Source organism: Sphaerodactylus townsendi, linkage group LG01 (assembly GCF_021028975.2).
Source record: "Sphaerodactylus townsendi isolate TG3544 linkage group LG01, MPM_Stown_v2.3, whole genome shotgun sequence".
NCBI lineage: Eukaryota > Metazoa > Chordata > Lepidosauria > Squamata > Sphaerodactylidae > Sphaerodactylus > Sphaerodactylus townsendi.
In genome coordinates, this window is record NC_059425.1 from 154,211,513 (window position 1) to 154,235,536 (window position 24,024).

The 24,024-nt window shown below is 42.1% G+C and overlaps 1 protein-coding gene across 2 annotated transcripts in view; it reads right to left on the bottom strand.

The window, feature by feature from the left end:
- Positions 1-8,841: 8,841 nt before the first annotated feature.
- FBXO25 (F-box protein 25) overlaps positions 8,842-24,024 on the bottom strand; it is a 31,152-nt gene continuing 15,969 nt past the window's right edge. The window contains exons 4-11 of one of the 2 annotated variants that reach the window (XM_048497791.1): positions 23,168-23,217; positions 21,734-21,826; positions 20,061-20,154; positions 18,293-18,474; positions 17,192-17,374; positions 16,470-16,613; positions 14,716-14,742; positions 8,842-10,013 (exon numbers count right to left, since the gene is read on the bottom strand). In XM_048497791.1, coding sequence (XP_048353748.1) covers positions 9,924-10,013; positions 14,716-14,742; positions 16,470-16,613; positions 17,192-17,374; positions 18,293-18,474; positions 20,061-20,154; positions 21,734-21,826; positions 23,168-23,217 — 863 coding nt within the window. In that variant the 3' untranslated portion in view covers positions 8,842-9,923. The remainder of the gene's footprint in view (positions 10,014-14,715; positions 14,743-16,469; positions 16,614-17,191; positions 17,375-18,292; positions 18,475-20,060; positions 20,155-21,733; positions 21,827-23,167; positions 23,218-24,024) is intronic. The other variant, XM_048497798.1, reaches the window with a different exon arrangement.

A 24,024-nucleotide genomic window follows, 5' to 3' on the forward strand; every position in this document is an offset into this window, starting at 1 on the left:
TTCAGTTCCCATGCGGATGTAAACTATTGTTAGATACAATCAACAAACTTGTGTCCATCTGAGTGGACTGTAAAAACACATGACAGATTTTTGCACCACAGTAATTAACATTCCTAAAGTAAACTATTTTACATAAAGAATAAGTCTGATTGATCATTGATCATAATAAATCACTCCACATTGTACCCCAGAAAGAAAGAAATACACACACATAACACAAACCTTTAATGGCATAAGATGAATGGTAATAAGAGAAGGAAATACATCTTACTGTGACATTCCTCTGAAGATGCCAGCCATAGATGGGGCAAAACGTCAGGAGCAAAACCTACCAGACAGCCCGGAATATCCACAACAGCCCGTTGATTCTGGCTATGAAAGCTTTTGACAGTACATTGAAAAAAAAATAAGCCATAGTTCCAAAGAAGCATAAAAACTGTTAGACTTCTTCAGCAGTGCCAAATGTGCTCCTTAGAATAAAGCACTGGGAATATCATTCACCATTCATTGCATCCACAGTTTTGAATTGAATTTGGGCCAGAGAACAAACTCCTTTCAATTTTTTTTTATTCAGAGCTTGGCTTGTATGACCCCTAAAGTTACTGCTGATCAATTTCCAGATTCAGCCCTCAAACCCTCTGAAATGTTATTTCTGGAGGATGGGGGACTTCAGTAGTAACATCAAGCAGGAATCAGCAAAATCACCCTCTTTTAGTTGGATCAGGAGATCCAACTAATTGTCCAGCAGTAAGGGGTCATACAAGCCAAGGGGTCATACAAGCCAAGCTCTGAATAAAAAAAAATGAAAGGAGTTTGTTCTCTGGCCCAAATTCAGTTCAAAACTGTGGATGCAATTGTCCTAGAGAGGCATTGTCCTGGCGCCTCTACTTGGCCTTTAGAAAAGAGCTATGCTCAGTCAGACCAATAGTCTTTTTAGTTCTGATCATTTCCTTGGCCATCACTGATTAGATTCCCACAAAAAAATTTCACCCACAAAATATGCCTTGTATTCCTGCAGTGCATTTGAAGCAGATGGCAGGGTATGCTTGCCTGTGCTCCACCATTCATAACCTGATCTTAAAAACAAGGCTCTTCACCAGAAGAAAAATAACTTTGGACAGAAATGAATAGTTATAAGAGGATTCCAGCATCCTTCTCCCATGCTTACCACAGGCACTCAGCCCTACCCATTACTGCACAGCAGATCTAATTCAGATGTGAAGGTCTCCTACTATATATAGTTTTGTCCTCTCCGAAGTGGTATATCTGTGTTTGTATAGTATCACTTCACATATAGCAGATGGAGGTCCCATTATACAATGTCCCTGTGTTATTTTTTTTAAAAAAAGCATTCCCTGCGTAAACAGTAGCAAGCTAGTAATCAGGAGGTAGACTAACTACAGTTCTCTTCCTGATAAATGATTACTATGTGGAGGCAACTATTTGTATGGAAGAGCGTTCAATTATGTGAGAGTCAAGTGTGTACCTTGAATGGTGCAATTCCACAAGGTAAGAAATAGGTCTCTGTTTCTCTCTGAATTTGAAGAATCCAAGCATACATACCACCACGGTTGCCCGGCTCCTTTTTTCTAAACCAAACAAAAAGTTCTAAACAGACCTGATCATAGGAAATAAACAATTGGTCCTCTTTCTGCAGTTTGTTTTCTCTACAAGCTGGTGATTCATTTTCTTGACAAAGGTTCCTTAATTCATAGCTATAAAAGATAGTGCCTGCCTTAATTGGAAGGAGAGAGTGCTATAAGAAAAGCCTTCATTCAGACATCTCCTAGGGTTTCTGAACATCAATGAAAAATTCCACCTGAGGTACTCCTTCAAGCTTTGAATGGCTCCTATGTTTCCTCTCCATGCTGAAGCAAGAGACAGAAAGCGCAATTGGGCCATTTTTTCCTCCTCACTGCTGCCTCCTGTTTTGCATGGCATTTAGTCTGCACATGTCTCTAGTCTTAACCCCAAGCATTGCCTTTTGGGTGTTCAAAAGTGGCTGCTAGGGAGCAGAAAGGTGGGAAATATCCACCTCTAATGGTGACTTCTGAAGGAGCTGCGTAGAGAGAGAGTCCTATATTGCTTTGAATTCCATACACTAGATCCAGTGTCCTTGAACTGTCTAACTGTTTGGCTGGACTGGATACCTCAGCTCTGCACATTTGGCCAATAGAATTAAGAACAGATGAATTCAGATTAGGGGGCTAAATTTCCTAATACAATGCCAGAGAAACGCAATTTCCTCTAAGGCTAACAAAGCGAGGAAAACAAGATAAGAAAATGCTGCATATTTTATACCCACTCTGCTTCAGCCTGACCGTACGTTGATCGTACTAAAAGACGCACCACCAAGTCTTGAGTGAAGTTTCCACTGAAAATGTTGGGGCTGATCCAATTTAAGCTATGTGTGGCCTGGCCAACCAACCCACAGCAACTCAAGACCCTTTGGAACTATTAGCTGCAACACACTGGTTAGCACAAAGGCATTTTTAGTAACTTCTAGCTTTGGTGCCAGAGTCACCTGATCTCTGCTCATTCATATGTGCACATTCTTCCACCTCAGGGGTACATAATATATTTTTCAAAAATGTCTAAAGGCCGATTTTGTGTTTAATAATGTGGGCTGTATTGCTGCATTGATTGTGAACATTTTCTGGTAAAAACATAAGAAGTTTGTTCTCTATTCAGCCCATTAACTGATAACCCAGTTTTCTTGATCATGTAGTCATATCTTTCTCTCTCACTGCAGATTTCTGAACTGTCCATCCTCAACATTCTTTTCTCTCTGCATCTCCTAGCATTTGTCACTCACTCACACATACATGCATACTATTTGTTGCTTCCCTCTTGCATATTTCCATGTGAAGGTTTCATGTTTCCCCATCTTTCTGCACCCGCACATCATAGCTCCCACCTTTTCTTCCCCTATTTTCTGCTCTGTTTCTGTGTCCTTCCAATCTTTATTCCCGAACTAGCATAGCATACAAGGCTTTACCTGGCAGGCTACAAAACTGTTTCCAATTCCAGCTCAGTTGCAGAGCTTTATGTGTGTATATTTCCCTTTGCGGAACAAAGAGCAGCTGATGAAATGGCCAAGGAGAAAGGGTTAAGTATCACCTTCTTTCTTTGTTGCTTCTTTGACCCTATTTCCTTTTCCTGTCCGCTATTTTGATTTAAAACAAAAGGCCACAAGAAATTTTAATCACAGACCTCCCTGATCACATCTAGTTGGGTTCTTTAAAGAATGAATAGTTGGGATTCTTCCAAGAAGCCATAAATACTCAAATAGGAAGCTGTAATTGAGCTTGTGTACCACATTCGAAAACAGGCTGAAAATGTTGTCCTGGTCACTGTGCTGCAAAAAGGACCCCCAAGCTAGTGCCAGTTTCGTCAGTGGAAACAGCTGAGACTTGACACAACTAAATAAATTATAGCAACTCCACCCAAAGCCAATTTCCCAGCACAAATATAAATCTTGCATAGAAACTGGACATTCTACCAGTTACTAGCTGATCTCACACCTGAGGCTTAACAGTTAAGAGTGCGTGTGTAGACAGAGAATGGGAGAGAATGCCAGCATGGCATAGTGGTTAAAAGTGGTGGACTCTAATCTGGAGAACTGGGTTCAATTCCTCACTCTACTACATGAAGCCTGCTGGGTGACCTAGGGCCAGTCATAATTCTCTCAGAACTCTCTTGCCCCATACAGAGGAAGGCAATAGCAAACTACCTCTGAATATCTCTTGCCTTGGAAACCCTATGGCAGGGGTCTTCAAACTATGGCCCTCCAGATGTTCATGGACTACAATTCCCATCAGCCCCTGCCAGCATGGCCAAGTGGTAGGGCTCATGGGAATTGTAGTCTATGAACATCTGGAGGGCCATAGTTTGAAGACCTCTGACCTGCGGGATCACCATAAGCCAGTTGTGACTTTATGGCGCACGCATGCACACGCACACACACAATATTTAATGTGTGAAAAGGGAGATTTCATGAAACAGAAATATGTAACATCACCTAGTAAATAACATGCTATTACACTTCAACTAAGGACAGTCGGGTTTTTTTGCTCCAGGCAGTTGGCACCCCTCCTTCGTGGATCTAGATTGCAAGTCAGAGTGGTGGACCGGCAATTTGACTTCATGTGCAGCACCTGTTATAATGCTCTAGAAACCCCACCAACTTTTTGGAGGCCTTGGTCAAACATGGCCAACTTTTTGGAGGCCTTGGTCAAACATGGCCTTATTTTTGAATTGGCTGTAACAGTGATGCACTTGAGTGCCAATACAGAGTGACATTACTTATGCAATTGCTACACCTATTTCTGCCATGACACAAAAGAAGCTACACTGGGTAATGAAGCTATTCTTTGAGCAAGCACGTGGAGCAGGAAATCAGCCATCCCCTGTAGGGCTCTGGATGCATTTCCAGATATACGTGTTTATGATATGATCAGGCTCTTTGAGATGGATTTCCCTCAACACTTTTATTTCCGGGGATGGAAATAAAATGCTCCCTGCATTGTTTTCCTTTAAAAAAGCACACATGAAGAGGAATGTGAGATTCCTATCAGGCGAGTGACACGAAAAGGTAAGAAAGGGGGGTTAAGCTTTCTCCCGGTACTGTTTTCCCACCAGAAAATGGGGAGCTGCCTTGTGGTAAAATCACACACAGTTCCAAGCATTTGTATGTTTACTTCAGTGAGGTAAAATAGCGGCCTCCCAGGGCTATCAGGAAAATGGCAGTGCAGGAAAAGCCCCCCTGCCCTAATCCCAGCCAGAACTTCCTCCTTCCTGCACACTTGTTAAAAGAAGAAATAAATCTTGACATTCTTGGTTGTACATTTTCTGCTCTCCTAAAAGGATGCAGTATAGATAGGCTTGCCATCCTCCAGGTATGGCCTGGTGAGCTCCTGGAATTGCAGTTGATCAAGACAACAGAGACCAGTTACGCTGGATGAAACGACTGCTCAGGAGAGTGGACTCTATGGCATTATACCCCAGTAAAGGCCCCTCTCCTCTCCAAATCCTGCCTCCCGAGGTTGTACTCACAAATCTCCAGGAATTTCCCAACCTAAAGGTTGCCATTCTAGGCACAAAGGAGGTGTTTTCCGCTTTAGGACACAGCCCCAAGCGATCCCCAATTTGGATCACTAGTGGCAAAAAACCAGGGTGTTCTTTTTCTCATTCAGTAAATAGCTAGTGCGGACCCCATATAACTTTCAGGAAAATGTTGCCAGACAGAAAGCACCCCACCCCCTCATCAACCCCCAATCTGAATCGGCTTTGTAGCTATTTCATCATTAAATTAATCATGTCTTTCCCAACATCTAATTTGGCTTGTCTTTCAGGTGTTCAATGTTGGTGTTCAAATCAGACTCCCTGGCAGTTAATCGCTACATTTGATTCTTTCCCCTAAAATAAGACCTACCCTGAAAATAAGCCCTAGAATGATTTTTTGAGATTTTTGGAGGATACTTTAAATATAAGCCCTGCTCCAAAAATAAGCCCTAGTTACAGAGATTCCCCGGCGCAGCTGATCTGGTCACGTGGGGGGCTCAAAATCATGGAAAAAAATAAGATATACCCTGAAAATAAGCCCTAATGCATCTTTTGGAGCAAAAATTAATATAAGACTGTCTTATTTTCGGGGAAACACTGTATTATGTGTGACTGAAACAACCCCATGTGTAAGGAATTCCATAGAAGCAGAAATAAAAGGCTTTTTGGGTGTAAAAGACCGTTTATTAAGACATCTTAGAAAGCTCACGTACACGCAGTGGCAGGAATGAGACCTCCCGCCAAAAACACAGGTTATAACTCACTGCATCCCATTCCCCCTCCCGGATTCCCATGGGAACGGAGGCCTCATCTCCCTCGGAGAGATAAGGTCTCCGTCGAAGAAGCTGGCCCGTCGCCCGCGCTGTGGAATGTAGTCAAGGTCGGGCGGCTGGCCCGTACATCAACACCATTGAATCCTTTACACTCTGCCTCCCTTAAAAAAGACTTCTCCCCCCCAGGTTTGTGCGGAAAGGCCCGAATCCTTTACACATGTATTTTTCATGCATGTAAATCTTCTGTACACATGAATGGCACCTCAAAGTTTTGAGGGAGTGATTTTTGCATATTAGTGCAAGAATACCACATTCACACAAAATGGCAACCATGTTTATGAGAAGAACTGTACGTAGTGCTTGCTCCCATGATGCCCAGTTGGGAGGGCAAGAACTAAATGTCTAGAACTGCTTTTAGCAACAAAAGAAAGCAGTAGGCTATCATAGCTCAGCAATTATTGCATTATAATAAGAACATATGTAGATTCTTGCTGGTTCAGACTAGTGGGTGATCTACTACAGCATCATATTTCACACAGCATCCAACCATTTAAAAAAAACAAACCCCAGGGAAGTTCCAGGTTCAAATTCTACTAAGGCTAGTCATTTTTCCTGTTGGAAGGATAAAATGGGGGAGGGGAGAACCACACATACAGTCCCCAACTTCTTAGAGAAAGAATGGAAGAGAAGTATGTTGAAAAAACCTGTCATACTTGTTTATAATTTAGACACTGTATAAGAACAATGTCTTCACCAGGCCAACCAAGTGTCAAAGGGAAAAATTAAGTTCACCTGAAATGGCTCCCTCTTTTCCCATGACTGAACTTATAAATGAAGCAACTGTTACTATATCATAGGCTATTTTTACTTGGCCAACTCTGGAAAGCAGGATGGTTGGGGCACAGGACAATCTACAACGGCACGCCCGTATCGACGACTTCCACAAAGCTTCCCTTGTAGAGTTTGCTAGGTGCCGGCTTATAGAGGAAGGGATTCCTGTGATGGGCCTGCCCTCACTCTTAGGAATGGCAAGGGTTTCTGGACCCTTAATTTCCAGGACATCCAGAGCATCGCCCTACATACCTGGTTTTCCAGTTGGTCATGATACCATGTTCTTCATTTCTGCCTCCAGACTTGCCCCTAAAGGTGTTAGGGATGCCATGTGGTACCATTCACAGAAGATATCAAGTTTAACCAGAAATACCAAGAGGTTCCTTTACTTCTACAAAGTACAATTTAGGGCAGCTATGTTCAAATGCTGGAGGGAGAATGAGCAGAGAAGCCCCAATAACAGTAGTCTAAACATATTCTCATCTAGTGTGAAGGTAATTGGCAAATGGCCTTGCAGAATATGCATATTTGCCTGTATTGCATGTGTGCAAAACTTTGGCAACACAAGGAGCATTCTCCCTGAGAAGAGATGAAGAACGGCATAAAAATCACCATTTTGTCTCAGGGAGTGCTCATCCTGGAACAGTCTGAGTCAATGACTCAAGTGGTTGTTGCTCCTCAGTGAGGCTTGCATTTTATTCTGGCAAAACAGTCATTGAACACCGGATCTGAGGCTTGCATTTCTGGTAACCTGTTGAGAAAATGTACATTTTGTGCAAAACTGATAAGTGGAGTGAGAGATTATGCTCCTTTCGCAATATGTCAAGAAGTCTCACTTGACCCACAATAAATTCAACAGGTAATCTTAGGACCCAAGTAAACATTACCAGCAAAGGAGAGGAAATAAGCCCTCAACAGTTTTATTCTGTTTATTTCTGAAGAAGAAGAGTTTGGATTTATATCCCCCCCTTCTCTCCTGCAGGAGACTCAAAGGGGCTTACAATCTCCTTGCCCTTCCCCCCTCACAACAAACACCCTGTGAGGTGGGTGGGGCTGAGAGCTCCGAGAAGCTGTGACTAGCCCAAGATCACCCAGCTGGCATTTGTGGGAGTGTACAGGCTGATCTGAATTCCCCAGATAAGCCTCCACAGGTCAGGTGGCAGAGCAAGGAATCAAACTCGGTTCCTCCAGATTAGATACATGAGCTCTTAACCTCCTACGCCACTGCTGCTCCTAGAAGGCTATTTCGAACAGAAACATGGCAGACTGCTCAGCCCTTTTCCTTGCCTGCTTGCTTTTCTTGTCGAAGCAGATCTTGTGGAAAGATGGCCAGCAACTAGATATGTTTCATGTCCTTCCATGTTAAAGTTCTGTAATCCCTTTCGGAAGTAAATCTCATAGTCTTATAACTATCTGATCTATCTGATCCACTGCAAGACTAACAAGATAAAATACATTAAACGTACTCTTATATTAAATACATTAAACGCTATTATATTATAAGATAGGGGCTTGCATTTGGAATTCCCTTCCACCTTCACCCAGTAAAATCTCTTCAGGAGAATGTACTGATTTTCAAGTGTTTTAACAGGCTAATATCCCCACTCAACTTTTTTCCATTTAACTGATTCTCAAGTGCTGTCAACTTTCTAGGCCTCCCAGAACATGCTCACTTATCATCAGGGTGGGATTTGAGGGACGGGATGACGACTGTTTTTCTTGCATACCTGTAGAACTGTAAATATTTATACTGTGCTTTTCTCCCTAACGGGGAACCAAACGACCTACATCGTTATTCTCTTCGTGTCTCAGCTACTTGCTAAGCAGGTGAGGCAAGTTTCCCTGGCAGCGCAAGGATTCAAATCTAAGTTTCCCACATCCAAGTCCAGCTTGCTAGCCACTACACCACCATGGCTCACAAAAACTCCTCATCTGTTGAGGGCCTGGTTTTACTTTCCTCATGACTGGCAAGTTCTTCCCCATTAGATTTAGTGATTGGAAAAACAACCCGATTCTCTTAGTGTACAATGAATTGCCACAAAGACGACAAAACAACAGCAGTCGCGTACATCTGGATAAGCACTCATTCTCACAAAAATGCAGAACTGCAAATAGTCACATTTCCTTCCGTCCTTCAGATTAGAGTTAGGGTATCAACAGAAGAACACGTTAGTTATAAGGCAAAAACATGATTTATTCGTGTACAAAACTAGATTCAAAACACAGTTTGGCATATAACATAAGGCCTATAATCATCTGTACACTACATTAGGTTGAAACGATTAAGACTTCCAAAAGACACTGTCAATCATTTTAAATTTTCGATACACTGACTTTGTCTTCCATTCTTTTCAATACCTGTCGGAGACAAGAGCAGCAGCCAAGAGAATTCTCGCCATAATCACATCAACTTGTAGGAGATGCTTCACACCAGCAAGCTGGCCAGAGGTTTTTGCACACAACCCTAATTATTACATCAGAACAGTCTACTAACATGCCACTTTACTTCTTTGTTAAAGCTCTGTTTGGCCCCTGCACCAAATCTTGACAGCAGTAAGGCTATAACAGTAAGAGAACTAGAAGATCAAAGCAAAAGGAATGGACCACCACTGGAAAAACTCCACCACAATTCAGAAATCAGCAACCCACACAGATAGGTCTGACAGTATTAATAAAATACTTTTTAAGAAAAATAAATATTCTGCATAATGTATTTACATAAAGGCGCTGGCTTCTTTCACAAAGGGCGCCGCAACAGGGATGCGCAACTAGGTTTTTGCCAACATGCAACACTCACAGGTGACACGATAGGTACCAAGAAGCCCTGGAGACCGTTCTCTGAAGGATTCAAACTGTGTGCATCTAGAACGTGATGGGGAAAGGAAATGAAGCCAGGAAGCGAGTTGTTTTTAGTCAGCTCTTGAAACTACCTGTATTTCCCAACCCAGAAGTCAATATAGTCTTACTAAATGTCAAGTGATGAAGTTCCAAAATCTGATGTAGTTACCAGTGAATCCAAGTAGCCTTCTGTAGATCCTGTTCCATGGTGCATCTTCCCTAGCAAAGGTTTACTGTCCTTCTATGAACAGTTGATTGGCTCTGGTCCATATTCTTTCCTCCTGACTCAGCTACATCCCTTTTTAACTACAAAGCACATTCAGAGAAATATTGCACAAAAAGCATTATACATACACTGCCTGATTATGCCCCTCAAAAGAAAAAAATGCAAAAAAGGACAGAATGATGTGACTGCACTTAAAATTTGAAGAGATCTATGAAGTGCTGGGGAGATACGGGCATGAGGCAACTGTCTGGATCGTTGGCTGTGCAAGGATGTCCCATATCCTGAAAGAAATAAGCGGCATGGTCATTTTCTCTTAAAATCCCATCTATTTGCACATACAGAACTGTCAACAATCCTAAAGCAGCATCTTGTTAAAGATCTAGTCCTAGTTTTAAAAGACAAAAGGAGGACCAGAAGGACCAAATCTATAGTGCCTGCTGGTTTCCCCTTTCTGCTGCATACAGCTGGGTTCCTAAAGGCTGACCTTCTACAGCAGCTAGCTGGGGGCGGGGCCCAAAAAGACAAGGCAAGAGCCTCAACTCATTCATGGTTTAAAGCAGTGGTTCTCAACCTTCCTAATGCTATGACCCTTTAATACAGTTCCTCATGTTGTGGTGACCCCCAACCCTAACATTTATCCATTTTACAGATGGAGAACACTGATGCAGAGAGTCTTAGGCGACCCCTGTGAATGGGTCATTCGACCCCCAAAGGGGTCCCGACCCCCAGGTTGATAACCACTGGTTTAGAGGATCTGATCATTCAGAGTTCGCATCTCAGAAGAGAGCAGCATCGCAATCCTTAAATTTGCAACATTCCACCTTTTGAATAATCTGAAACCAAACAAATGTTGGCTAGATCCCCATCCCACACCAATAAACTTTAAAGTCCTTACAAAAATAAAGCAGCCGCCTGTTTGAAACAAGACAAACAAGCAGAAAGGACTGCATTCCCGCTACTATTTTATTTGTTTGAAACATTTCTAGGCTCTTTTTCCAAATGCCCCAAAGCAGCCAAACAGTATCAATTAACAGTTGTATTCTCTAAAAAAAAGAATTAAACAGGCCTGCTATAGAATGGACAGAAAGGTAAGAACATAAGAACAAGCCAGCTGGATCAGACCAGAGTCCATCCAGTCCAGCTCTCTGCTACTCGCAGTGGCCCACCAGGTGCCTTTGGGAGCTCACAAGCAGGAGGTGAAAGCAATGGCCTTCTTCTGCTGCTGCTCCCGAGCACCTGGACTGCTAAGGCATTTGCAATCTCAGATCAAAGAGGATCAAGATTGGTAGCCATAAATCGACTTCTCCATAAATCTGTCCAAGCCCCTTTTAAAGCTAAGAGTAGCTTTAGGTAGCTGAAAAAGAAAACGCAAGAAAAGCCTTGTTGTAGCAGACCACAAGTTCATCTAGTCCAACAGCTTGTTGATCTTTTCAGGCATGGAGGCTCCAGCCTTCCAAAGTTAAAAACCAGCACACCAAATCTGGCTCTGAAGATACAAATTTGATGCTGAAAACTAAGCTTAATGGGGAAATATATTATCCCCCGTAACAACAGATGGCTTAAAACATGTCAAATATGAGATGCTTTATGTATATATATTAAAGCCATCAACCGTCAGCTTCTTCATGTAGGATTACAAAGTATGATTTGACAGTCTAGCAAAATAAAATGGCACATGGAGTACTTTATCTCCCAGTCCATTAAGTCTTTACATTATGTTATACACAGTTGTGATCTGACAGAACTCCCCCTGGCACATTTCCTCCAGCACCATAATAAAAACATCACACAATATTGTGTCTTTTATGCTGTCTATAATCTGTCCTGCAGTTTAAATGCCACTCATCTCTCTCTTGCTAGCTTTCCTCCCACTCTTCAACTGCTCTGGCTACTTTATTCATGTTTCAGTCATCCAGAACGTTCAGCAATTGAAGGGAGAAGAGTTCATCACACACCTGGATAAATACATGCAAATTGTATTCTAGTGTTATCAGTTCTGACTTGCCAGGACCAGGGAGCCAGTCTGTAATTCTCCTTTGTGAGGCCTACCACATTTAGAAGCACAACAACCTTTCAGCCTCCATTTTGTAGTCTTTGCCTCAAGATTGCTGGCAAGACTTGTGAGCCCCAATCTGGGCATTCTCAAGACTACAGAGGTAAAATTGGTCAGAAGAAAAGGCACTCAAAGAAGAAGAGAAGAAGAAGAGTTTGGATTTATATCCCCCCTTTCTCTCCTGCAGGAGACTCAAAGGGGCTTACAATCTCCTTGCCCTTCCCCCCTCACAACAAACACCCTGTGAGGTAGGTGAGGCTGAGAGAGCTCCGAGAAGCTGAGACTAGCCCAAGGTCACCCAGCTAGCGTGTGTGGGAGTGCACAGGCTAATCTGAATTCCCCAGATAAGCCTCCACAGCTTAGGCGGCAGAGCGGGGAATCAAACCCGGTTCCTCCAGATTACATACACGAGCTCTTAACCTCCTACGCCACTGCTGCTCCAGTTAACAGGATTTTTGGCTATGGAAATACAATGCTCACTTACCCAACAATGATAAAGTCTGAAAAGTTAAAGCCTGACACAGAGGAAAACACTGAGAACGACTGTATTAGGCACAACCAGTTCTGTGATGCTACTGGAACATGGCCATACAGCCCAGAAACCACACAACACCTCAGTGATTCTGCCCGTGAAAGCCTCCGACAATTCAGTTCTGAGATGCTTTATCAATCCAATAAAAGTACAATTAGGCATAATTCTCTTTATGTACTTAACATTTCCTAAGAAAAGAGCTCCTGCTGATCTCAGCCTACTGCTCCCAAAGTGGACACCTCTGTTGCCTCTAATATGGAAAAGTTGCCACTATACAAGGACTTGAACCTTTTCTGTGCCCCAAAGTCTCCTCCCTTCTTTAGTGTGGGGAAGTTCTCAAGAACTGGAAATGCCTTCCCCAAACAATCCAGCTTCCCCTGAAGTCTTCCCACCTAGCCCAGGAAATCTGAAGTGTTCTGTTTTTCTTATTCTCTGGCTCCTACCGCCATTCCGACTCCTCTTCTGGTTTTTGAACTTTGCCTTCTGTGAAGCCTGGGAGCTCTTTCTTTTTGCCTGTGTATGTCCAGTGGTGTCAAGTCGCTGTCTGCCTGGTCCAGCTTTATGCTACCTGAATCTATAACTGTATCAGCACTTGGCTTCTCCACCAAACCCCTCCCAGAGTGGGTGCCCAGATGCCCGAGAAGTAAATGGAGGTCATTCCTGGTACTAAAACCTAAACCTGTTGTTCTTTTAGAGCACAGGTGTCAAACTCATGGACCTCCAGATGTTATGGATGATGCATGATGCTGATAGGGAATGATGGGAACTGTAGTCCATAACATCTGGAGGGCCACGAGTTTGACACCTATGTTTTAGAACAACGGTGAGAGGTAGAGGATGATACATTTCTTCCCTTGTGTTTGGTTTTCCCAGAGTAAAACTGGGCTTCCTTCAAACAGGCGTGTTTCATTTTCTTTCTTTACACCTTGCCTTTCTCCCCAGTAGGAAACCCAAAACGGCTTATAACATTCTCCCTTGCTCTATTTTAGGCTCAGTTTGTGACTGGCTAGAGACCACACAATAACTTCCACAGCATCGAAGGGATTTGAATCTGAGTCTCCCAACTGGTAGTCTGACACTCTTATTTACCATGCTGTGCAGGCTCTATGCCTTGCATGCATGGTAACAGGATACTGGATGCCACAGAAAGACATTTTACTAACAGGAAAAAGGGGGCCTGCAGCATGGTTTATGAGACCGCTACTCTGCCATTCCAGTCCCACATTGTATAGCTGTTGATACTCTACATCAGCCGTACCTACCACTTGAGACAGCCAACATACCGTAGTATCAAAAAAAATCCTTATTCAAGGAAAAGCCACATCACAACTCAAACAGCCATAAGGGTACTGCAGTCCACATTTCAGTAGTTCTTTCCACAACTCTGACATTGGTTTGTTGTAGGCATACTTGCCAGCCAAGATGGCTGGCTGCGCAACCACTGATCTAAATAATCATTATATCTGAGGTAAAAGTCTCCCAGACCTTTCCCCTTCTGCTGCAGATTATGATTCAGCTCTTGAATATGAGTTACCAAGAGTTATTTGGTCTGCATACAGTGACCCTTTGCTACAAAGAAAGGCGGGATATAGTTAAATAAAGAAATTCTTGCAGAACAGACTATACCACATGGAGTCCATCCTCAAAAGAAAGCAACAATGCTGGCCATGGTTGGTTCTGGTTATTCATCACAGAGAGCTGGCCTTTTGCAGTCAAGCTTAGAATTCTATAAAAGGTAGTACTGAAAGGAATATTGCAAAGCAACACTTTATAAGTTTTTGTGGTAATTCACATGGGGTGGAACCTATGGAATATTTTCTGCTGACAGAAGGATTTCCACCTACAGAGAACAACTTTCTCATCTCTTGCCTCCTACTGTACACCAAAATGCCCACTGAAATCATGCCGGTGGGGGGGAGGGGGGGGTTCACTTTGGCTGTAGTTGACTGGGAGAGGTGAGAAACTCATGCTCTGTGGGTAGAAATCTTCCAGGCTTGGAAGCGCTGTGTGATCTACCTCTTTATCTCTACAGAAGCACTCCAAACTACAGGATCTAAAATGAAGAAAACGTCTCACGACAACAGGAAGTTTGCTTTCCAAGAGGTATACTTTTGTGACAAGTGTCCTGTGGCAAAGTGGTTTGGTTCCCGCCCCATCGAAGAGTTAACTGGAAACTGCTTCTTCTTACATCAGGCAACAAGTACTTAAGTACTGAACAAGTATTTCAAGTACTTGAAAAATCAGCATCTTGTGGTTAAAGACCAGTTTCATTCTGTAAACTGTGACAAGTACTATGCTCAAGGCTGTGGGAATTACATTAACATAAGGAACATCTTATTCATTACAGCTACATAGCAAGGATACAGAGAAAAGCCAGGATGAAAAGCACATGGAGTACCTTCAGTAACAAAGCAAGGTGGTAGTCCTTTTGAGATCAGGAGAGAAGAAGCGGGAAGGAGGGCAGTAAAGCAAAAGAGAGGAAGATTTTATTGGACTAAATGACAGCGTACAAAATGACATAGTTTATTACAGATTTCTGAAGACAATTCCTAAAAGTTTCAATGGTCGGAGAAAATTTCCTATAAAATTATTTAATAGGCATCTTGTGAAACAGTTTCTTTGCTGTGCTGAACTCCTGGTAAGTAGTGAAGACTCACAATTGAGAAATTAAGACAGGATAGCAACACTAGGCTGGATTCAGTTAGTTACCTTGTGCATAGTCAAACTTACTATACCCCCACTTGTCTTTCTGCTTGACCAAGATCTTGTGCAATTCACTTTTGGGGCACTATAATATATATATATACACAGAGGGAAGTGCTGGGTGTTGTACAAAGTCTTGTACAAGTGGAACTGTACCAAGTCTGTGTATCTTTCTACACAAGCATCACTGGATTCAAGCCACTGAAAGCTACAACCAAAAAAGTGGATGTAATTGGGTATATGAGCAAACTAGGCTGGCAGTTGGCAAAGTTGCACAAAATCCTCCACAATCTATTCTGCAAGTGGAACTGGGCTATTTAGATTTCCTCTTCCATCAGTGCACTGCTGGATCTAGCCCATTAGTTACTTTACCTTGCTCAACCAAGCAAAATATCTAGTGACAGCCACTAGCCATCTTCAATTCCTCATTAATGCTGGTAAGCTAATAACACATCTTCAACATTTTCTTTTGAAACAAGTCCTACCAAGTGAACAGAGCTTGCGTCCAAGTTACTAGTGGAACGTTAGGGGAAGTAGACCCTTAAAAGTGATCATTGGCCATGGTCAACAAATAAAGTCAGATTTTTCTCCTCTGATCTCTTCAGCATTTCTCTTTGGCTTGTTTCAACAGGATTAGTCAGCTATGTGATGGAGTTACCTCAGCTTTAGCCTAAGTTTCAACCTAACTAGGAAATCCTACTATTACCATACCCCAAAGAGGAGGTGCATTTGCACAGCCTCATTCCAACTCAGATTGATGAATTAGCAACTTCTACATCGTGTGTGAAGAAATTTATCAAGTAGCTTTGGATGTTCTTAGATGTGCCAACCAGTGGATGCAAGACTGGTTCAATTTTTTTTAAAACTTGCAATGTAATATCCAAAGGGAGATACTCAACCTCCAGATTCATGCATGACGGGCAGATCTCCCCAATTATGCACATAGCCATTTGCTTGGTTACTTACAGAGACTAAGAATAAAAAAAGAAAAGAAACTTGATAGACACTTTTCCTTTTAGGCTATAAATGATTAAAGACAGGGATGCTTGGGCAAGCAAGCCAATAAACCTTAAAAAAAAACCTTTAAAGCAGATTTTAAAAAAGTTTCCACACACACACACACACACACACACACACACAAAAGAGGAGGCGGGAAGCATTCTCACATCTGCTGGCTTTAACATTTTTAACACCCACAGATGTTTTCTTTGTTACTTCCTATATGTACTAACTAGAAATTAATAGTTCCCAAAAATCTGATTGACAATTAAATCTTTTATATGGTTGAATTTTTAAATTTGTTTGATGAGTCATTATAATTTGAACAGTGACCATTCCAATTTATATGCAATAGGTACTACTATCTACAACAGTACTGATCTCTTAGCAAAATTTTCCATAATTGGCTACTTCTCAACCTGAAGTTCTTTTTTTTTTAAATGTTCTTACCTTCCAGAAAAGAATACTGCAGTGACGACAGAAATGCAAAGTATCTCCATACTGCTCCTTTATGGGGTAATATTTCTGAAGCGCAAAGTACATCAGCTTCCAATCAATAAGGCCTTTTTCTGACAGAATAAGATGCCTACAGAACTGAACACAAAGGCAATATTTAAAGGGAAGCATGTTATTTAAACCCACATTTCCATCAGACAAATAGCTCCACAGAATCCAAACCTGAACATGGTTATAAAAAAAACCCCTCATCCGTTTGTTAAATATTTTAGGAGATTGCGGATATGCTAAAAAGTGTTATATTTAACATTGCTGTGCTCCATTAATTTGAGCAGATCCAAGTTATCAGCAACACTAATAATATAACTCTATGGCAGAATTACTCCAGCCTAATGTTACTAACATTTACAGGCCTAGAATAGAATAACTTTGCATAGGACAGCATCCAAGCAGACTTCCTTACAGGCAGACATGTTTCAGGTTAGACTACAAAGCTACATTCCTGAGTACAGTTAATTGGCAGTCAGTTCTGTTATTTCCAAGTCAAAAGGCTTAAGATAAATATGGGAGGGCAAAGTTCTACGCTTCTGCTGGTGTGAACGTCCTTTTACAGACTTGAAACCACTCGGGTGGAAAGCTGCCTTCTTGTAACACAGGATCCAAGTTTCCTCTTGACATAGGATCCAAGTTTCAGAATTTCCACGAATTCCTCTTACCTGCTTTTCAGTAAAATGGTACTGGCAAAGCTTTTTCCATAACTGCCGATCTTCGCTGAGCATATACAACGTGGGAGTCACTTGGCCTAAGGTAATAATGTCCCAACCGTCTGAGAATCTATACAAGATGTTATTCAGCATATGTAAAGGAAGATCACTGAGTGTAAATCCATCGTTGACTTGCTGGAAAGAAAATTAACAGCTGTTGATTTCAGGTTAAGAAAATGGGCAGTCCACTCAGGAGTCCCAGGCAGCCTCATGGCCTCCAGAGCGCTTTCTTGCAGGGGGGGGGGGGTTTCCTCCCCACTGCCAGAAAGCTCTCCATTGGGCTCAACAGACTTACACCACCCAAATGTGTGGTGTAAGTCCAAGGTCCGGGCTAATGTGCATTTCCCCACAAACCTGAGGTGGAAGCCAACTGATGGGACTGGTAGCAGCATGGGAGTGTCCCAGAGGAAAGCAAATCTGCCAATGTAGCCCTGAGCCCCTCATGGAACAATATGCCCCCCATCTGGATTGTGCCATAAGTCATGATCTCACTTCCTAGTTTCGGCACCCCCCAATGCCCAGGGGAAAAAATCCTCCGCAATAAAATTTCCAAAATATAAATAATAAATAGCCAGGCTAAACAGTTGTAAACGCCTGGGTATTTCACCTTAGTTTGGGTATATTGTAAAAGGCTTTCATGGCCGGAATCAACTGTCTATTGTGGGTTTTCTGGGCTGCGTGGCCACGGCCTGGTAGTTTTTTCTCCTAACATTTCACCCACCTCTACGGCTGATATCTCCAGAGGCATGTCACAGTGAGACACAGGACTCATATGGCCAAGAGCAGCCCATGGTAAAACCCATACAGCTAATTTTGGGGGTAGAAACAGTCTGCTTTCCTCTTTGTTGTTTAACATATACAGAGATAAATAATGCTCTGCCACTCTCAGTGATGGGATTATTCATTGCTCAAGTGTATGCTTTGAGATTAGGAAAAAAAATTAGACAAAAACCAAGAATTTGGTGAGATGTTGAGAAAAATGGATTTCTCACCATTTTTTGAAAATGGCATTCACATAATCCTTTCACGTTTATGATATAAAATTTCACATACCTTGGTCATCTGAAGATTATTGAGCTGCTGTTGCCACAAAAGGATAGTTTCTAATCTGCAAATCCAAATATCAATGTTCCCTATCAAGACTGACTTCCCAACGCTCCTTAAGTTGCAGAGTGCAGAACTCAGATCCTGAAGAAGGTCTTTGATGAGACGTGGGTTGTACTGGTCTTCCAACACTGGATTGAAGAATTAACAACAACAACAAAAACCCCTACACATCTGAACATTTTTGATTTTTTGCTAGATTTCATCAGCTTTCACTTTGCTAGACCAATTTAAAGTGACAAAAACCCTAATTTAAACTGTAAGTATTCAGAGTTTATGAAGGAACAGGCATTTGGAGCATCATCATAATGTTACAAAATGACACTTATATGTGTCTATCTCTGCTTGTAGCATCAACGTACAATTTATAATGCAGCACAATATACAAGCTGGGGAGTGCAAAATTTGTAGGGGAGGAACTTCTGTCCTTCCCAAACTGCATCACTTTTATTCCCAACCTTCTCCATTCTCTTTCCCCAATGCCATTTTCCACTCCTTCTCCTCTGTTGCTGCTTTCCCACTAATCTGCAGTGACATTGGGATTGCTTAGACTCTGGTTTCAGTGCCTTAGTTGCTAAGCAACAACACAATGCTATCTGTAATCTCAAGAGATACCAGTTGAACCCCCCCCCCCCCGTTAATTTAGGAATTCCAATAGGAAGTCTCCCCTGCATCTGCACATGCCTCCACTGTGCAAATCTTTTCAATATGTGATCTGGGGCCATTGTTCAGAATCAGACACAAGATGTCAAGGATTACACAAATGAACACATCTTTAGTCAAATCCTCTTTGAACTGGCAAGAACACATAGGTAAGGAGAGTTCCCGCCTTTCTCCTCAGGCTAGAGAAGAGCAGAGGCTTTCCCTTCCCCTGAGATGACATTCATACTTTTCACAAAAGTAGTATGAAGTCTCACTGCATTCCAAGTGACTCTACAGACAGCACAGCATCAGGGAGAGTCTGCCTCCACTCACTCTCTTCTAGCCTTGAGAGATGCCTATCTTGTTCCTTTACTGCTGTACTGATCCGTGAGCCAGCTGGGAAAGCAGGAAGGTTGCCCCTTTGCTGGATTTCCTACCGTCTGAGCCCCTTTCATGCAGCTCAAATGGATAAGGAAGGCAACGGCTGACTCACGGTCACACTGGAGCTCACGTTCACTATGCCATGCTGTATTTCTCTTGTCCCCCTGTGAATTTTACATTGATCGCTCTACATGCATGCATGCTGGGAAAATAGTGACCTATCAGTATGGATGACATCCATTTATTAACTGCCAAATTTACAACTTCGAATAATTTTTTCTACCGCTATGGCACAGCTGCCACAATTTCTATACTATGAAGAATAACTACAACCTAGGACCTTCTAATGTAATTTTAGAAAAATCTAAACGGAAGCTCTTGAGGAAAATACATTTGGAAAAGGTTTTTTTCCTTAAGCCAACTTGTAAGTTTGGAAGATAATGAACAAAGAAAACACTGTTTTCTAGGACACCAATCTTAATGTGCATGATCTGTAAAATGTTCAGATAAGAGTAAAGGGGGCTGGGAAAGAAAGGAGATTTTTCCTTCTTTTAATCTTTCCACTATGGTCTCCATCCAAATTTTGTTGGCTCCAAGGATCCAGCTGCTACCTATTGCCATCTATTCAAACTGGGAAATACATAACAACACATTACTAGATATAACATGTGGATCAGCAGAGGAGCAGCCTTACCCTTTCGGACAATTTTACCCAAGATGTTGAAATAGTTCTTCTGAGCTGCACCACTCAATGAAGTCAACTGGGATCGTGCAATTAACTGTAAAAGCTAAGTGAAAACAGATGAATAAAGACAAGTGAGACATGATTATGCTACACATTAATATATTTTAAACTGTTCAGCAGGGTAAGCAGGGCTGGCCCTGCGTAGTATCTGGATGGGTAACCTCCAAAGGCCATCAGAGTTGTGACGCAGAGGCAATAAATGGCAAACCACCTCTAAATATCTCTTGTCTACAAAGCCCTACAGGATCACCGTAAGTCAGTTGTACTAGACAGCATAAAAACAAAAAAGAGAGATCAAAATACAACTGGGGTGAGGGGGTGAGAAGCAAGAATCCAGTGACAATTATGGCAAAACATACTGAATTCTTTAAAAAAAACTTTAGATAAGTAGATATGCCCATGAATCATACTTACGGTGAGTTATTTAACTATTCTGCGAAGTCTAGTGAATGAAAATGAAACATATGATGGGGAGGTGTGTAAACAGAACCTTATATTTGGGTTGACTTATGTAAGTTTCTCTTTCGACGTGACAGCAGAAACACAAATTACTCATCCACCCAGGATGTGTCAGTGCTTGATATTAACACCACAGGCTGCTCTAGAAGATACAGCCATATGCCCTCAAATCTAACCCTATTAGGTCAGATCCGGAACGTTTATACAACTTTCTTCAATGTCTCAAGCATCATCATGCAGATACAAGAGAACACTTCTGCAAACTGATTTCAACAGCAGGATTAAAACCTAAGGACAGCATCAAGACCAATGGCTCATCTAGTTCAGCATTCTTTTTCCAACAGTGGCCAAATACCTCCAGAAGGCTTACAAGCAGGCCCTGCAGACAACAATCCTCACCTGCTATTAGCCCATGACGGTCAGCCTCCATACATCTGTCCAGCAGCCTTTTCATTCCATCTAAACTAGTGGCCATCCCCACTCATCACGAACTCCACAGTTACTTGTATGAGCTCATTGAATAAACACAGAAAGGTGCAGTTCTTTGATTCCTGACCATAATTTGTTAACCCAAAGCAAACCCATTGTTAAGTTGACACGCTTATTCCCCTAAATTAACTTTTCTGATGTTTAAATAATGCTACATTACGCAGGATTCAGTATTAGTTTTTTTTTTGAAATGCACTCGGTCGCTCCCAAATGAGCCAAGCTACTTCAAAAAAGGTTGCTAATGCATGGCAAGGTTATTTTTATAGCAAACTGAACCCGTTCCCCACCCCCAGCCCCGTGTTGATGGTTAGTATCCAACTATGATCAAGAGCCCAAAACCAAACCCCTAATCCAGGGATCTGCAACCTGTGGCTCTCCAGATGTTCATGGACTATAATTTCCATCAGCCCCTGCCACCATGGCCAATTGGCCATGCTGGCAGGGGCTGATGGGAAGTGTAGTCCATGAACATCTGGAGAGCCGCAGGTTGCAGAGCCCTGCCCTAATCTGTCAAGAACCTTACGGGGTTACCTTGAGCAAGTTACTCAGCTTAAGTCACTGGACAGGGCTGTTGTAAGAACAAAATGGAGGTGGGAGAACAGGGAACACGGCCCTTAGTTATGGGGAGGTAGGGAGAGATTAAAAAAATACAATCAATAACTAAACTGACTTACTTTAACCACATAATTGAACCTTCTGATATCCTGAATGGCGCTTGAAAAATCTAAGCGATTAAAAGCTTCTCCCAATGTGCAGTAGCCGTGCCGCTGGAGGAGAAAAACAAAAACCCGTGTTAGATGCGCACCGGAAACTTCTCTAGAGTGGACAGGAACTCCACGACCTTGGAGAGCATCCCCCACCCAATTACCCAACCGTACAGCTTCCGATGGGCAAGTGTGTCCTACCTGCCCCTCATCCCTGCCTTTCCCTTTTTCTTTCATGCATGCTTCCATTTCAAGGGCAGCTAAAGATTTCTTTCCTTTGCATTCTCCCAAGACCGCCTATTCAGCAAAAGTATCTGTAGTAAAGGTCACTGAATTTGATAATTGTTCTTAAGTGGTTCTGTTAGATAAATGTGATAAGTGGATCAAATGTGATTTGTTGCGTATTTCCATCTTTGGTGCTCTTGTTTTTTTTTCATGTATGGATCTTGGGAATATGGTTCTTGGGAGTCTATTGCTGTACTCTCCAATTTTCATTAAAAAATAAATAAAGACATCCACAAATTGTAGGGAATGTCCAGTGGATGAATCCCTATGGGATGTGTAAAGCCTAGAACTAGTGTACATTGGTCTATTCTTCTAATCATAACTCTCCCCATGTTATAATTGAACCATCACCAAAAATATTATCTTTATGACAAAGCTTATGCTATGCTACCAAACTGCTTATGTAAACCAACTGCAATTTTGACACTACAACTGGATATAGATGGCAACCATATCCTTTCTAAATCTTGTAGTTCTATTTGTGTCCATCTGTATTTTACCTTGCTATGCCAATAAAGGTTTTTGTATTGTATTGTATTGACTGCCTATCATGCATACATTGTCTGCTCTGAAGACTGTCATTTACCCATTTTGACAGGAATTCTCTTGCAGCATTCCTTCAAGTAGCAAGAAGGAAATGGGGGAAGGGGGGGAGGAGGTAGTATCAAATGCATCATGACATCATTTTCTGTGAACACCTGGAACTGCCATCACCCTGACAAAGAAACACCCTAGGAATTCCTCCAATCTCTTAAGAGTATTCCTAGAGCATTGTGGTGTGGGTATAACGGCACTTGCGAGCTTTTGGAGGAAATGATTTCACAATGCACATGATGCTGTTTTTTAAGGGTTCCACCCATGAAATCTTCTGCTATCTGTGGGAGCCCAGCTGGCAATCTTACTCGTGCTTTATCAGTCTAGATAGGGAAGGCATGCATGGTACGATATTATACATGGATTTAGTACAGTGCCTGAAGCCCAGAGGTTTAAGTTATTTTTTCTAACAGTTCAAGACAGATTTCCAAAAACAGCAAAAACAAGACAAAAAAACTTTATCTTGCAGCTCTGTAGAACTGACAACCACCAAGACAAACCAGGCTCACTAGATGCAGCACTTACTTCTTTGGTGCTCTCTTTATGAACATATATCCATTTTTCACGGTAGAAGCCTGAAAACAAAAAAAGTTCATTTTAAAAACTTTTTTGGTTACATAATGGCCTAATTTGTGAAACAAACCCCCCAAAATCTAGAAGTAAAACAATATGTCGCTATATACCAACCGCAATTCCAGCAGTAGGGAGCAGCAGTGGCGTAGGAGGTTAAGAGCTCGTGTATCTAATCTGGAGGAACCGGGTTTGATTCCCAGCTCTGCCACCTGAGCTGTGGAGGCCTATCTGGGGAATTCAGATTAGCCTGTCCACTCCCACACACGCCAGCTGGGTGACCTTGGGCTAGTCACAGTTTCTCAGAGCTCTCCCAGCCCCACCTACCTCACAGGGTGTTTGTTGTGAGGGGGGAAGGGCAAGGAGATTGTAAGCCCCTTTGAGTCTCCTGCAGGAGAGAAAGGGGGGATATAAATCCAACTCTTCTTCTTCTTCTTCTTCTTCTTCTTCTTCTTCTTCTTCTTCTTCTTCTTCTTCTTCTTCTTCTTCAAAACAGGAAAACATATTCACTCTCTTTGACTATGGTATTGTATTAGCTTTGAAGAAGACAAAAGAAGGGTGGTTGCAGAGAATCAAAATACACCCAAGGACCTTTATAATTTCTTTTAAAAAACCAAAGTACTGCCATAATCACACATTTGAGACCAGGCTTCCACAAGCTGGATAGGAATCACATGCAGAAAAAAAAATGCTAGAAATAGTTTCCATCTCCCTTGCAATACTGGGGAAGTGGACAACAACCTTTCTAAAAGAGCTAAAACTATATCCCTCTGCCACATGGGAGGGGGAGCAAAGGTGGGATTCAGTTCTGT